General features: G+C 35.1%; 1 protein-coding gene across 4 annotated transcripts in view; it reads left to right on the top strand.

The window, feature by feature from the left end:
* Positions 1-17,428, top strand: part of MCTP2 (multiple C2 and transmembrane domain containing 2) — a 232,977-nt gene that overhangs the window by 177,154 nt on the left and 38,395 nt on the right. For all 4 annotated transcript variants that reach the window (XM_087428888.1, XM_087428886.1, XM_087428887.1 and 1 more), the window contains one exon: positions 16,295-16,417. In XM_087428888.1, coding sequence (XP_087285014.1) covers positions 16,295-16,417 — 123 coding nt within the window. The remainder of the gene's footprint in view (positions 1-16,294; positions 16,418-17,428) is intronic.

Below are 17,428 nucleotides of genomic sequence, written 5' to 3'. Positions count from 1 at the left end.
ATTAAGCCAAATTAGTTAGAAGTAAAAATAAGAGCAAAATCAATGAAGTAGAATACATGTGTAAAATAAAAAAGAATAACAAAGTTAAAAGTTGTCTCTGAAAAACTAATAAAACTGATTATTCTTTTCTGAGAATTTTCAATCTCCTAAGAGTAAAGACGCAAATAGACAACATCAGGCGTTAGAAAGGGAAATTAGGTGAATCAGAGATTAAACATAAGTGTATTATGAAATTTTATGCTGAAAATGTTGAAACGTGTGAAACAGATCAAGCTTGTAGAACAACGTATCAAAGGGACTGGAAAAAAATGAGAACCGGGATGGTCCTAAACGCATTAAATAATTGAATCAGTAGTTTAATGTCTTCCCAGAAAACAAAACGTTAAGGCCTAGGCAACTTTAGAGGCAAGTTTTACCAAACATTCAAGGAGCAGATGAATCCTATCTTATGTAAGTTCTTTTCTAATTGTCTTCTGGCTGTTATCTTTTCTGTTGAAAAGTCAGTTGTCAGTTTGATTGTTGTTCATTGGGAGGAAATGTGGTTTTTTGGCCCAGTGTCTGCCTTTGAACTTTGTTTTGGTCATCAGTTATATGCAGTTTTACTGTGAGGTGCCTGCATGCAGTTTTCTTTCTCTTTCTCCTAATTGAAGTTCTTTATATTTGTAACTTCACATCTTTTATAAATTTGGGGAAATTCTCATCCAATATCACTTATAGTTTTTTCCCTATTCTCTCTTTCCTCTCTCCTTCTGGACTCCAAATTTTTACGTATAAATTAAACCTTTCTCAGAGTGCCATATATCTGTTTTACTATTTCTTACCATATTTGTCTGTGCTTACTTACCATATTTATCTGTGCTTAAAATATAGACATTTTCTGCTAATACTTCAAATTGTGCATCCTCTCTTTTTCTGTTCTGCTATAACGATTTTAAAATTCATATCTGCTAACTCTAACATCTAAATCACCTGTTTGTTCCAGTTGTCTTATTTTTCTGTTGATTTTTGGTCATTGTTTTGTATCCTGACCATGCCTGGTTATTTTTTATTAAATGCTGGATAGGATTTATTAAGACATTTTAGAGGGTATGGACTATGTTATCTTCCACCAGAGAGGATAGAGAGGGGGCAGTTAGGGTCTAGCAAGTCAGTATGATCCAGTTGGGGGTTGAAATGACCCAAGATAGGATTTCAAGCATTTTGAGGATTGTTTCTAGTTTATCCCTATGCATAGTGCATAGCCCTTCAGGAGTCTCAAAAAAGCCTGCAGTGTTTACTAAAGCTCTTTTTTTTAAATAGTCCTTCGTCTTCAATTTTTGTCTCTCGACTCAGAAAGATTACCAAAAGCTTTTAGTTGCCAATTTCTGCTTGGTCTCAACCTTTCATCCTAAGCATGCATGTCTTGGAATGAGTAAATTTCTCAAGGAGATATGCGTGCAGTGTTGGGCTTGAATCTGTGCATTCCTTTCGCCCCTCAAGTCATGGCTGCCATAGTTTCCCTCTACTCCGATTTTTACCTCCATAGATTATGAAGATTGAAGCAAGCTCTCAGCTGCTACTTTGTGCTCAGTCACTATGCCCTACTCATTGAATTGACGAAAAATCAAACAGACCCTGAAGGAGATAAAGCAGTAGCAAGCTGAGGTTCCCCTCACTGCATGTGTCTTCCCTCCTTGATCTTGTCCCCTCGGTCCTGGATGCCTCAGTTCGTTTGTTTGTGTTTATTATCCAGTTTTGCTTCTTGGGTTTTTGTTTGTTTGTTTTTTGTGGCTTGCTTGGTTTTTTTGCAGGAAGATTGAGATAAAAGCTTCTGCTTTATCCTAAAAAGCTGAAGTTTACATTTCTACTTAATATACGGACTTAACAACAAGAGTGTCTTACAATGATTTAAATCAAGCCACACCTCTCCCAATTTATGCGCTTTTGCTGTGCCCTATTTTAGTTCTAGATTGTCTCGTTACACATAAATTAGACTTTTTTTTGTCAATCAATGTTTATTTAGATTGGTATACACATTTACCCTGGCTTCTGAGCACATGTGTTCTTACATTCAGGCTTTATACCAGGGACAGTTTTCCTTTTCTTTAAAATAAATCTTTTGTATATACTTTCATGAGGGTCTTTTGATGACAAGCACTATTGGCTCATGTTTTGTCTGAAAATGTCTTTACTCTTCTTTAAAGACAATTGCTAGATACAAGATTCTGAATTGAAGAAATGAAAGCATATAAATGTTAAGTTCTTGTACCATTTTCTTGCTCCCTTGTTGCACTGAGATATAAAGTCACTCAAATTGCTTTTTCTTTGTAGTTGAACTATCTTTTCTCTCTAGCTGCTTTTAAATGTTCCTTTTTTCCCCAAGTGTTTTCAGTTCTCCTATGATATTTAAAGGCCTAAATTTTTCTTTATTTATCCTGATAAGGATTTTCAGGGGCTTCCTATGTTGGTATCAATTCTGGAAAATTCTCAGGTTCATCTTCGTATATTGCTTCTTCCCCTTTCTCTCATTAGCATTTTGCCCCATCCTGAACATCTGTCAGACATATGTTAGACCTTCTCATTTCTGTCTTCCATGTCTCTTACCTTTCTTATATATCTATATCTGTCTCTCTCATCTACATTCTGAGTGATTTCTTTGGAATTATTTCTCAGTTCACTAATTTTCTCTTCAGCTACTTTTAGTCTGTGGATTAATACACCAATTGTGTTTAAATTTCATCCTCTCTGCTTTGTATTATTCCTCACCAATAATCCAGCTCAGATTCCATGGCCAACTTTAAAATAATTTCTTTACCTCTCTACCTTCGTCACTATACTCACCTAAATCTCAGGTAAGCATGGCTATAGAAAAACCCATTTAGTGCCTCTCCACAGTTCTATTACATTTCTATAATCCATTCTCCTTTCCTGTCTTCCAGACTATTTCATAAATTCTCTTCTTTGTTCAACCTCTAATACCTTCTCCCCATCCTCACTCACTCACTTAATGACCATGGTTGACACAAGTGTCTTCTACTGATATCCAGCCCCCACCATGTCTATCCCCCTACCAACATCTGTGCCTGTGTCCTCTGCTTTCCTTCCTGTGACTATGAATGAACTAAGTTATTGCTAAGACCAACCCTCCACTTTTGCATTGGATCCCACCCCTGCCCAATGATTCAAGAATATTGCTCCAACTCTTCTTTCTTCTGTCTTCTATATCAGTTTTTTTTTCTCTCTCTCCTGAGTCATTGCTACATCCCTTCCAGCTTCCACCCTGTTTCTTTGCTCTTCTTTATAGCAAACTGTTTCATAGAGTTTTTACTACTCACTGTCTACAGTTCTTCTCCTGTTCTCTCTTAAACTCCCTCTTATCTGATTTTTGTCTTATCACTCCACCAAACTGCTCATGTCAAGTCATCAGTGACCAGTTTTCAGTCATCTTACTTAGAAATGTGTTGTTGCCCTCTTCTTTAAAATTCTTTGTTTATCTGGTTCCCAGGACACCACAATCTCCTAGTGTGTACCTTTTTCTCTGGCTGCTCCTCAGTCTTCTTTTCTGATTTCTTCTAATCTTCTCAAACTCTAAATTTGTGCTTTTCTGGAGATCAGTTCTATGCCATTTCTCTCTACAGTTACTTCCTCACTAAAATTATCCATTCTGATACCTTTAAATACTATCTGGATGCTGATAATACACAAATTTATATCTCTAGCCCTAGCTTCTAACGTGAGCTCCAAACCATATATCCAATACCTACTATATGTCTCCACAGGGACATCTAAGAGATGCCTCAGACTCCTCTTCTCCCAACCTGCTCTTCCTACAGACTTTATCTCCATTAAAGGACAAATCTAGTCTTTCAACTTTTTAAGCCCCACACCTTAGTATTATCTTTATGATTCCATTTTTACCTTCTCATCCAAACTGTCTGCAAATCCTCTTGGTCCTACTTTCTAAATAGAGTTACATGACCACTTCTCACTAATTCCACTGCCATCACCATGGTTCTAAGCTGCAATTAACCATAACCTGGATCATCACACTAGCTTTGTAAATGAAACCTGTGCTTCTGTCCTTGTCTCTTTGTGATGTGTTCTTATGCACCAGAATGAACTCTCTCTAATAGGAGTCAGATCCTGTCACTCTTCTGCTCACAACCTTCTAACAGCTTCACAGCTCCCTTAGAATAAACATCAAAGACCTTACAGCCCTGATCCAGGCCCTTTGTGTCTGCTCCTGTTCCTTTTTCACGTCTTCTCTTTCTAGTCATCTTGCTCACTCTGCCTAAGCCACAGAGGGTTCTTGCTATTCCTTGAACACACCAGGCATACTCCCACTTCTGGACTTTTGGATTTGCTGTTCATTCTGACTGGAAACACTATCACCTAGATTTCCACGCGTCCTCCAAGGACTTTGCTTGTATGTTGCCCTTTCAGCAGGGCCTTCCCTGATGACCCTACTTATAATTGCAGCCTCAGTCCCATTGCCTGGGATTCCCTTCCTTTCATCCCTGTTTGTTTTTATCCTTATGGAAGTTTTACCATCTGATATATAATGTATAGTTATTTATTTTCTCTGTCTCATCCCTAATCCCAAAATACAATGTAAGCTTCATGAAGCTTTTTTTTGTTTGTTTTGTTTTGTTCCCTCTTGTGTCTGAGTCACTGTGGTTCATAGTAGATGTTTAACAAATAAGTGCTGAGGGAAACATGAACAGTGAATCTATGCGTGAAGTAAAGTAGTGACACAAAGATGGGCTTAGTGTGTAGTGCCCGGGGATAGGACTGGGGGGGACACGTCAGAGATGAGAAAATACTCAAGCAGTGGAGGCAGTAGCTTTCTACATGAGAGAAGGGTATGTTCAAAAGCACAGAATTCCGAACACCATTTTATGACTTAGGGTATGCAAATGGTACAGCATGATTAGGAATCTAGGATGTTGTCTTAGGAAATACAGTCAAGTCTGAGCCAGTTCAGAGGAGGTCTTAAATGTTAACCTACGAGGTCTAAATGTCATGATGTAGGCCAGGAAACAATGGAAAATTTTAGTTGGGTGAATGGCGTGATGAGAACTGGAGGTGTTTTTTGGTTTTCTGTTATTTTGTTTTGGTATGGTGGTAGCTAAGACATTTTTTTTTTCTTTTAACAACAGTAAAAGCAGTTAACGTTTTCCTGAGAAGGGGCAACTTACTGATTTGTTATCTTAGAAATGAATGTGTACTTGGTCAAATTAAAAACAAATTGTTATATTGCTCTCTTTTTGTGTAACCCTGGAGTTTTTTGGAATAGAAGTAGTATAGCTTTGTCTCATCTTTACCCAATATCATTATAAAATGATCATATGTATGTTAAGCTCTCCCCAAATTACACCCTGTACTTACAGGATGGTCATTCATAAAGATTGCATGATTATTTCAAGAGACATTCTTTTCAAATATGCAGATTTAATCTTTCCTGTAACAAATTAACTGATTTAAACAATATTCTGAAGGAAGTGTACATGTGAGTGTATGTATTTTGCCCTTTCTCATTATTTGTTGTCACAAGGACCACTTCAGTGGTTTTTCACAGAAAGCTAGGCCCCTCTTCAGTTTTTTTCAGATCAAACTCCTTACAACCTCCTTGAGTATTTGTTCAAGGTCATCGAACTTTGAAGCAACAGTGCCTTAACCAAAATAAATCAGCTAGCCCTTCCTTTGTGCTTCTTCGGATGTTGCTTCTTGATACGATTTTAACCTGGGGGTCTAGTAAGGTTGGAGTTTGGGCTGGTGGCAAGGCAGGTGGATGTTGGGTGGATTTTCATGTTTTTCTTCCAAAATATCTCTTCCATTTTTGCTATTACTTTAAGCTTTAACTGTATTTATGAACTGAATTTTGACCTCTTTATTCTCTTTCTTAAAACCCAGTGTTTGGTTTGGGGTGTAGGAATGGGTGATTTATAGCAAAAAGTAGATTTTTCAGCTAATGATGAAAGTTAAGTAAAAGTTGATATATAAATTTCTCAATAATTTTCTACCACAAGTGAACATTTAATTTTGTTTTTGCGTGCTTAATATATTATGCCATCTTAAGTCATCTTATGTCATTCTACTACAAAGTAGAATAGCGATTCAAGATCACCTAGTTAATCTGACCAATGGTGGGTCAAAATCATATTCTGTAAATAATGGTCATATTGACTGGATACCCAAATCTCTGTGGCATGCCTAGCTGTTTATGAAATACAAACATAAAATAACCTATGATTTTGTATGAGCACCCCTACCAAAATATTTGTATTCAAATGAGGATCTTGGTTTTATTGTTCAATTTCTTTCAAATATTACTTTCTTGGACAATATGTAGGTCAAAATGGTGAACTCTAATCTTTATAATCATACTTCGTACGTTGTTTTGTTTGTTTTAACAAATGCAGTGTTTTGGCTATTTCCTTGTCTTGAATCCACTCTCAAATGACAGGAGGACAGAATCTTAAGGTAATTTTAAATGAGGAGATCCCAAAGTATTTGGGGAAATAATCATGTCATTGTACTTGGTGTCCCAAGTTAACTACTTTGAAGTGAGGGCATCTCCTTGGATGTGTAGAAGATATTTAATGGTTGATTGGTTGGTCAATTACTTAGTTAATTAGTTATAGACCACTTTATAATGAAACCGGGCAGACTTAGTCTAATTTGTTCTTTAAAACTCTTTGTGACATAAGATAACATCCTTCTCATGTCATACCTAAAGAAAGAATACCTAGAGGATTTGTTCAAGTGTCTATGACAACTCTGGCTAAGTTCTTCAATCACAGCTAATTTGGAACCACTGACACCCTAAGGTATTTCTATCTTTAGGATTTTCCCCAGAGAAGCACAAAATCTCTTTATGAATCACTTTTTCTCGGCGGAGATTTGGCATATTTCTTATATCTATTTTTATAAAAATTACGGTAAACAAATTTTGGGGCAGAAAGTGAAGAAATGTTTCTAGTTGAAGATTTGAGTTAAAGATTTCTTAAAGTTACATTTTTTAGGGAAGGGATCAGATCAGGTCACCTTTGCATCTGCATCTTGGAACGTAGGAGGGAAAGCCACATGACAGGTTCAGAAGCTTTCTTGGTGTCAGAGAAATCAAGCTTCAAGCATTGGTTCTGACATTTTATAGGTGGTGTTCTGTTTTATTTCTGAATATGGTTCCAAGGTACGGATATATTATAGTCAATTGCTGGGTAGACATTTGGGCTGTTGCCAGTTTTGTTGTTATTTGGAATAAAGCTGCTGTGCTATGAATATTGGCTCACAGATCTTTTCATGGGACATATGTTAAATATTTAGGAGTAGAAAAGCTGTGAATTATGGTAGGCATGTGCTCAACTTTTTGAGAAAGTGCTGTGTGGTTTTCCAAATTGGTATCATTTTGTATTCCTACCAGGAATGTATGAGCGCTCCAGTTGTTCTACTTCCTGTCAACACTTTATCTTGTCAGTTTTTAAAATTTTAGCCTTTCTAATACTTGTTAGTGCTATTTCATGGTAGTTTTTCTTTTCCTAGTGAATAATCATGTTGGATATCTTTCCATGTGCGTTTAGGTATTCATATAGATTTTTTTTTTTGCGTGAAGGGTCTGGTCAAATCTTGTACCTATTTTTATTGAGTTGTCTTCTTACTAAGTTGTAAGAATTCTTTATATATTCTGGATATAATTTCTCTTTCAGTATATGTATAGAAAGTATTTTCTCCCATTTTGTGACGTTTTTTCATTTCTTAATGTTTTCTTCCAAAGAGCAAAAGAAGAATACTTTTGATAAAGTCTGTTTTTTCTATTCTTTACATTATTCTTTATACTTTTTGTGTCCTAAGAAATCTTTGACCATTCCAAGATGACAAAGGTTTTTTTTCTATGTTTTCTCTAGAGGTTTTAAATTTTTAGCCTTTACCTTTATGTATATGATCCATCTAGAGTTAATTTTTATATATGGTAAGCCATAAGGGTTAGTGATTATTTTTTTCTGTACGTGTATCCAATTGTTCCAGTGCCATTTGTTGAAAAGACTCTAATTTCTCCCATTGAATTACCTTGGCAACTTTCTTAAAAATCAATCAACTGCCTATAGGTGGATCTATTTCTAGACTCTATCTTCTGTTCCATTGATCTATGTCTATCTTTTCACCAACACCACACTGTCTTCATTACTATAGCTTTATAATAAGTTGTGAAATCAGGTAGTGAAAGCTTTATTTGCTAAAATTGCTCTGACTATCCTATGTCATTTGCATTTCCATGTAATATTTAGAATCAGCTTGTCAATTTCTACAAAATTGAGATTGCTTACATCTATAGATCAATTGTGGAGAATTGCCGTCTTAGCACTATTGAATCTTCCAATCCATGAACTAGTGGCATATCTGTCCACTTATTTAGATATTCTAGAATGTTCCTCAGCAATGTTTTATAATTTCCAGTGAAGACATGTTGCTCAGGTTTTGTGCATTTTATTCGCATATATTTTATGGATTTTGCTGCTACTATAAATGGAAATTTTAATTTTTCATTTTCCAATTTTTTGCTGCTAGTAGATAAAAATAGAATTGATTTTTTAAACATAACTTTATATGCTGTTACTTTGCTGGATTTAGTTGTTATTTCTAGGATTATCTTTATAGATTCTTGAGGATTTTCTATGTAGAAAATCATGTCATCTATAAAAAGAGACAGTTTTACTTTTCTCGTTTCTGATACTCATGCCTTTTATTTCTTTTACTTTGTTGAAATGGCTAGAACATTCAGTCCAATACTGAATAGAAGTAGTGAGAGCAGATATCCTTGCCTTGTTCCTAATTTTAGAAGGAAATCATGCAGTTTTCTCTGTCATAGAATCATTTTGTCTGTTCTAGAACTTCACATAAATAGAATCATACAGTATGTGCTCTTTTGTATAAGGCTTCTTTCACTCAGTGTTTTTGAGATTTATTCATATGATTGCATGCCCAAGTGTCTTTCTTAGCACATACAGATGTTTTAAACTTCTTTTCTTTTTTTTTTGTGAGGAAGATTATCCCTGAGCTAACATCTGTGCCAGTCTTCCTCTACTTTGTATGTGGGATGCCACCACGGCATGGCTTGATGAGCAATGTGTAGGTCCATGCCTGGGCTCCAAACCCACGGACCCCTGGCTGCCAAAGCAGAGCGCATGAATTTAACCACTACACCACCTGGCCAGGCCTCTTTAATTAACCTTTTAGGGCATAATTTACATATAATAAACCACTGCCAATTATGATCAAATATGATAACTATAAGATTTTTGTAGGTGTCCTTTATCAGATTGAAGAAATTCCTTCTATTCATTATTTGTGTTGAATTTTTTCATCAAATTCTTTTTCCACATCTATTGAAATAATCATGTTTTTTCCTTCTTTATTTTGTCAATATTGTGAATTACATTGATTGATTTTTGAAAGTGAAACCAAATCTTGCATTCTTGAAACATACTCTACTTGATCATGCTATAGTATATATTTTTCATATATTTCTTGATTTGATTTGCTATTATTTTCTTAAGGGTTTTTGTATCCTTGTTCATATTGGATATTTGTCTGTAGTTTATTTCGTTGTAATGGGTTTGTCAGGTTTTGTTATCAAGGTAATGCTGGCTTCATAAATTATTTGTGAAGTGTCCCCTCCAATATAATATTCTTTCTTCTTTAAATTTTTGCTGGAATTCAACAGTGAAACCATTGAGGCCTGAATATTCTAGGTGGGGGCATTTTTGCTAATAAATTCAATTGATCTGTTCCATTTTTTTAAGTTGTATTTTTAAATAACTTTTCTCTTTGTTTAAATTGTCATTGTTTTCCTCAAAGTTGTTCATTTTATTCTCATCTCTGCCTTTATGCTTATAGCATTTATTCTGTTAACATTTAATGTAATTATTGATATTATTGTCTTTGGGTTACCATTTTATTATTTTCCATTTGTCTACTATATTTCTTTTTCCTCTATTTCCCTTTTCTTACCTTTTAGAATTCCATTTTAATTTATCTCTTGATTTTTATCTATTCTTCCCTGCATTATTCTTTAAGTGGTTGCTCTAGAGATATGCATGTGTGCAAGTGTGTGCATATCTGTGTAATCATCCCTTCAATTTTCACAGTCAATTTAGGATTAATATTATATCACTTCACCTAAAACACAGAAACATTGTAACTCTTCTAAGTCTGTTTGCCCACCTGTCCCTACCCTCCTTTATATTTTAATTTTCATATGTATTACATCTAAATACATTATAAATCCCACAAAGATAATATTATAAGAATTGCTTTAAACAGTTATATGGTTTCTAAAGAAAATAAAAGAAAAAAATAATCTTTTATATTGACCTATGTGTCTACCTTTCTGATGCTCTTCATTTCTTCCTGAAGTTTCAGTTTCCATCTGGTATCATTTCCCCTCATTCTAAAGAACTCCTGTAGCATTTATTGATGTGCAGATATGCTGGTGAAAAATTCTTTTAATTTTCTTTTATCTAAATCTTTATTTCACCTTCGTTCTGGAAAGATGTTTTCTCTGGATATAGAATTCTGGATTGACAGTTTTTGGTTTGGTTTTTGTTATTTTTTACAATTAACTCTTTAAAATTGCTGTCACACACTCCTTGCTCCATGGTGTCTGATGAGAAATCCATGGCCATTCAAATTGCTGTACTCACATGCGTAATGTGTCCTTTTCCTCTAGTTGCTTTCAAAGTTTGCTTGTTATCTTTGTTTTTCAGAAGCGTGATTATGATATACATACCTAAGCCTGGTTTTCTTTAAATTTATTCCGTTTGAGTTTCTCTGGGAAGTGTCCAGCCAGTGATTCTTGATGTGTTTTCTTATCTTCTTCTCTCTTTCTTTTTCTGAGATTCCAAATACCTATGTTAGAACTTTTGCAATTATCAAATGGGCCTCAGGCATTCTATTCATATTTTCCAATCTTTTTCTCTCTTTCAGATAAAATGATTTCTTTTGCTATATCTTTTATGTTGATTGACTTTTTAAAAATTCTACTATTGAGCATATCTACTGAATTTTTAAAATATTTCAGACATTGTGTTTTTTAGTTGGGCAATTTTCCATTTTATTCTTTTTTATATTTTCTGCTTATATTTACTAATTTATCTTTCATTATGAGTTTATTTTCCTTCACCTCATTGAACATATTTTTAATAGATGGTTTAAAGTTCTTGTTGGTAATTCGACATATAGTTCATCTTGGAGTTGGCATCTGTTGATGGCCTCTTCTTTGAAAATGGATTCCGTTTTCCTGACTCTGTATGTCCAGTGATTTTGAATTGTGTCTTAGACATTAGGAATGTTATATGGTGGAGACTCTAGATTCTGCTATATTCTTTCAAATAAGGTTGATTTTGTTTTTTTGTTTTAAGAAGGCATTTAACTTCGTTAGAATCAAACTGCATATTCTGTCACAACTCCTGTGGGTAGCAGCTTTGATCGCAGTTCAGACATTGAGTTAGTTCCACATGTATGCCACAGATTGTAGCAGAGTTCACATACCGAATTTGGAGTTTTCCTTTGCTTACTCTCTCCTTCCAGTGTACCTCTGTCCTCTCTGGTGGCCCTGGTTGTCCCCAACTCCTTTATCTGTTTCCTCCATTCAGACAGATGGCAAATTTCTCTATTGGTATCATCAACTGTACCACCCCTGTACCTGCAGCTACTCTTAGGTCAAAGATGCAAAAATGTTAAAGTGACCCCATGCAGATCTGATTTCTTCTTCCAAGATTCCAGCTCCCTTGAAAAGTTTTAATAGCTTCGAGTGGTTCAGAGTCTCAGATAGTTGGTCTTCTTTTTAGTTTTGCCCAAGGTTTCTATTTGTTTTTCCTGGAAGATATGTTTGTTAGGAAATTAATCTTTTACTATAAAAGTGGGAATTATGCATTGATTTGAAAAATATTTCTAAAGGCACTACTGTCTCACTCTAAAAGAGTTTTGGGTCTTTTGAATGTGGTGTTTAAAGATGGCTCAATCTTTGTTGAAAACGCTTTCTGGGATTACTTAACTATACCTGATAGAGGCAAATGTTATGGCAAATGAAGGGTTTAACTAACAGCCATCCCTCTAATATTGATTGATATATAAGTAATTTTATCAAAGACATTTTATAAATAGCTTTGTGATGAAAAAAATAAGTTAAAAATATGCTCTTCTTAATTTTTCTCAATAGTATTATGTCAGCCTCTTTGTACTTGAAGTAATATTTAGCAATTTAAAAGAACAATAAAATCTCACTTATCCAGTACATAGACATTTAGAAACAACCACCATTTAGAATACAGTTAAAACCCCTAATCCTAAAAGAAGTTTAAGAACAGGAAAAGGGAACAATTAGGAAAATTTCTGGCTTTACATAGTAGAGAAATTACTGTATTATTTTCTCTACTTTTTTCTGTGTTCATAATAAAACAAAAAAGTAAAAGAGGGGCCAGCCCCGGTGGCCTAGTGGTTAGTTTTGGTGCACTCTGCTTCAGTGGCCCAAGTTCGGTTCCTGGGTGCAGACCTACACCTCTGTGCTGGCGGCCCACACACTAAAAAAATAAAGGAAGATTGGCACGGATGTTAGCTCAGGGCAAATCTTCCTCAGCAAGAAAGAAAAAAAAGAGCAAAAGAGAAAGGAAGGTTTAAGACGATAGAAAATTATAGGAAAAGATGTATTATGAACTAATAAATAAAAGAAAGTTGATAAAGCACAACTAGATTAACAGACTGGAAGAAGTCAACAACATAATCTGCATTGATTCAAAAAGTATTTCAAAAATTCTATACTTACTCATAAAACATTTGTGTGTAGGTTTAACACTAACAGAAAATATAAGTAGCATATAGATTGAAAGGCAAAAGGAAAAATTATCGTGATTTGCAGTTTATATGATTTTCCACATCAGATCTCCAAAAGGATATATTTGAAATCTCCTACAACTGAGAGACCTCAGAAATAATGTGAGCAACATATAAAAATCAGTATTCCTGTACCCAGCAGTAACCAATTAAAGTATGTAAATTTTGAAATGACCCCATTCATAATAGTATCAAAACTCTAAGTTACTTAGAAAAATATTAGTAAAACATATGCAAAATCAGTATGGTGAAAGTAATAAAATGTTTTGAGTTAATAAAAGAAATCCTGAATATATGGAAGAATAAATAATCCTTTTGATTTGAAAGGTCAATATCAGATTATCAAATCTCTCCAAATTAATATATACATTCAAGGCTATCCCAATCAAAATTTCACCAAGAATTTTATGGAACTTTGCAAATTGATTCTAAAATACATGTGGAAGGATAAAGGACAAGAACTATCCAACATAATTTTGAAAGTGAAGTAATAGAGACTTGCCCACTCAGATATCATCTGGTTACTAAACTACAGTTTTAAAATGTGGTCTGGGTAAAAGAATAGAAATATGTATATCAATGGAGGGATAAACAGCAGACACTCCTGAGGGAACTTGGTATGTGACAGAGATGTCAGTGTACATCAGTGAGAAAAATAGGGATCGGTGCAGTAATCTAATTGTAAACATTGGCTCTCTGTAAGGAAAATGTTCAAATTGTATGCTTTTTTCAAATATAAACCCAAAAGCATTTAAGACAAAATAAGGAACACACATACATATATGCACACATACACGCAATTATCTTTTGGAAGAAAACACAAAGAAACAGCTTTATCATCTCAGGGTGGAATATGATTCCTTAAGTAGAACATCGAACATTAAAGGCACAAATCCTAAGGTTGAAGATTAATATAGCTGACTACATTAAAAAATAAAATCACTGTTTCAACCTAAGTTTTCAGTGACAAGGGAATATATGGGAAAAATTGCAGAGCATTCGTTTGAATGGGGTACCATATATCAGTTAAAATGAATATACTTGATTTATACATACACCATCGATAGATCTATAAAACATAATATTGAATAAAACATTTTTAGGACGATATGAACACTTTGATGCAGTTTATATTATTTCTAATATAAACCTTAGGTGTCCCCAGGTGTCAAGTATTCACACCGATTTTAGGACATGGTTACCTCTGGGAATAGGAAGAGTAGGACCAAGGACGTTTGACGCTGGGAACCAACTATCTGAAATGTTTAATTTTTAAAAAAGAAAGAATAATACATAAATCAGAAAGATAGATTATGGCATGTTAACAAGTCTTTATGCTCAGGGAGTGCATGGGCATTTGTTAAATTAGTCTATGTATTTTTTTCATTCTTGGGATATTTAGTAATGTAATATAAAAATATCACCAGAGGCATAGAGAAAGAAAGAATAGACTGTAAAATTTTATATGGTGCCAAAATAATCCTGATACCAAAACCTGAAAATAACACAAAAAGGAAGCGACAGATAAATGTAACTCATGGATGTCTGTGCAAAACATCTTCAGGTGTCAGCAAATAGAATACAGCAGTGCATTAAAAGACTACTGCACGTCACTGAAGAAGGAGTTTCTCCCAGAAATATGAGGTCACTTCAATATTAGTAAATTATAAATACCGTACACCATATTAATGTTCTAAAATGAGAAGGAAAAACCCTCCTTATTTCAGAAGATAGTGAAAGAGCAATTGATCAGCCACCATTATTCCTGATTTTAAAAATAATAATAAGTAAATCCTTGTTGAAACTGATGGAAGTATTCTTGTTTAAAAAATGTTTTCACTAAGTTTGGATCAGAAACAAAAGAGGATTTATAAAATATTTAAAAGATATAAAGAGTAATTAATCAAAACACTTGTATGTGAACTTTCTAGTTTTAATATGGTTTATATAGCTCAAACTACAAGCCAATGGCAGGCTTAATGTTAGAAAAATGGACACTAGAAGCATTTTCATGAAGTTCAGGAATTAGACAATGATATCCCTCTCAACAGTTTTATTTAACATTGTTTTGTTAGTAATAATGAAATTAAATATGAAAAGAGTAAGTTATGGATATTAGAAAAGAGGAAACAGAAGCAATTCTTTATTTGTAGATTATGTGACTGTATTCTTAGAAACTCCAAAAGAATGAAATGAAAATCTATTTGAAACAATAAGAAAATTCAGTAAAGTTACTAATTTAAAATAATACATGCAAATTATTAGCTTTTAGAGGCAATTACCTGTTTGAAAAATATAATGGAAGAAATAATTAAATTTACAATAGCAACCAAAAAAATAAGCAAGAAACATATAATATCTACAAAAAGAAAACTTTAAAATGGTAGAAAAAGTTTTTAGTAACAGGTAAAACAATACTGCTTTTGGAAAGGAAGATTCAATATTTAAGATGCAGAATTTGCCTCTTCTAAGTTGATATGTTACAAGAGTGACTTTGTGGAGCACTTACTAGCTGACAGTTGATAACCACAAATTATCTTATTTCAGCTTCTGCACTACGTGTGAGTTCGAAAAGAAAGTGAGGCTCAAGTTGCAAAGTAATTTGCCCAAAATGTCATGCCTGCCTCATGTTATCATTAGCATATGTTCTTTTCTTATTTGTCCTATGAATTAGTGTGTTCCTTGGAGGTAGGGCCATGTCTTATTTGCATGTATGTCCCCAGTGACCATTATAGCATAGGCACTTGGATTCAAACCCAAGCTCTCCCTTGTCCTTCTGCAGTAGGAGTCTCAGATTCAGAGACATAGAAATCGGGCAGGTACACGCATACCTTGTCTGGTGTAGGAAGTTCTAGCCCATCATTTTCTTGTGGCCATCTAGCCTCAAAATTGGAAGATTGTAAGATTTTTAAAGAGACTTTGGAAACCTAAATTTTTACCTAAAATATTTGGATTTTTCAACATTGGCAGCCAATTTAAAAAGTAATCATTCCCTCCAGTTCAGATAAACCTCACTGTTGGCAAAATTCGGCCTGTGGCCTCCGTCTTCATGACCTTGGATTTTTCCATACTACTTTACGTAAATTCTGGTACACTAAATCCAGGAACAAAAAACTGAATAGGGTTGATAGGGTAATGGGGTTTCCAGATATGGGGCTACTATATCTGTCTATTCCAGAGTGTGACTGCCCAACTCATTTCTCTATCTTCCTCATTCTACTACCAATTCTAAAACTTCGTTAATCATCGTTTGTGTGTGTGTGTGTGTGTGCGCGCGCGCGCGTGTGCGTGCGTGTGCTTTAACCTGTTTGGAATGATATAGAAAGAGTCCTGGGTTTAATCTCCTTATGTCAATGAGTAGGAATTTAAGATTGCTCCCATACTGTTTTTTCAAGCAGTCATTTGGTCTTATTTGTCTTCCCATCAGGTATTTCTGGTCACTGTCTGGAATTTTGAACTGTACATGATCCCTCTGGCATTATTGCTGCTGTTTGTCTACAACTTCATCAGACCCATGAAAGGGAAGGTTGGCACCATCCAGGACAGCCAGGTGAGCAAAGATGCCAATAATTCTGACATTTGACTAGAGAAAAATGTGTTAACAACAATAAACCACCACCACTGCCAAATCATGGCCCAGGTCCATTGCATTTGAGACTTCAGGAGCAACGCTGCACATGTATCCAAGTTACGGGGGAGATCTCTTCTCAGGTGTAATCTGGAGACTTCCTTCCATGGCATCTTATGTTCCCGAGTCTTGGCCTACATTCTTAGCATGAGGAGAGCCCTCTGGTTCTTGGTCCTCATTTCTGTGCCAGTAGCACATGGCTGTGTGCCCAGTGGTTCTCTGTCGGGTTCCTGTGAATAACATTCTTAACCACTAGAGAAAAGCCTTTGGTGGCTCTCTGATCCCCTTGGGGGCACACAGAGCATCTGGGAGGCTGCCTCAGCCCTCTCCATGGAGTCACCCCATACAATGTTCTCCCCTGACCTGAAGGCTCAGGGGATTCTTGGAGGTTTGCCAACTCCCAGGACAATCGGGGGGCAGGCAGGCATGGGCCCTTCTATTCTCAAGTGCCCAAGTTTTTCTTGTAATTCTGAAACTCCCCATAGTATTGAAGGAAGCACAGGCAAGGCCTCTTCTCAGAGACATCCCCCAGTGTCTACCGACCTTACAACTTTTCCGACTTTCCTTCTCCTACTCCTCTTATCCAAGCCCTCAGGATCTTTTTCTGCTCCAGGTGAGAAGGAACTTGTATTTATAAGCTTGCTTTATCAATATTGGCATACCAGATTTAAGAACCAAGTTTTTAAAACAAAAATCCAAGGTCTCGAGACTTGCTAACATCCTTTCTAGAAAGATCACCTTCACGTTGAGTTTGTCAAGACTCAAAAGCTGACCATCTTCACCTGTCTTTCCTTATAATGTTCTCGTAAAAAAAAAATCATCTCTGAAATAATGGATGTTTCTGGACTCATTTGGGATAGAAGGGAAGTGGGGAAAAGAAGTGTTGTGGCAGGAAGTAAAACCTCAGACAAATTCACAATTCTGTTCTGTTTT

The sequence above is a fragment of the Ceratotherium simum genome, chromosome 3, assembly GCF_057802395.1.
Source record: "Ceratotherium simum simum isolate JZ-2026a chromosome 3, ASM5780239v1, whole genome shotgun sequence".
Taxonomy (NCBI): Eukaryota; Metazoa; Chordata; class Mammalia; order Perissodactyla; family Rhinocerotidae; genus Ceratotherium; species Ceratotherium simum.
This window is presented reverse-complemented; position numbering and strand designations above follow the sequence as displayed.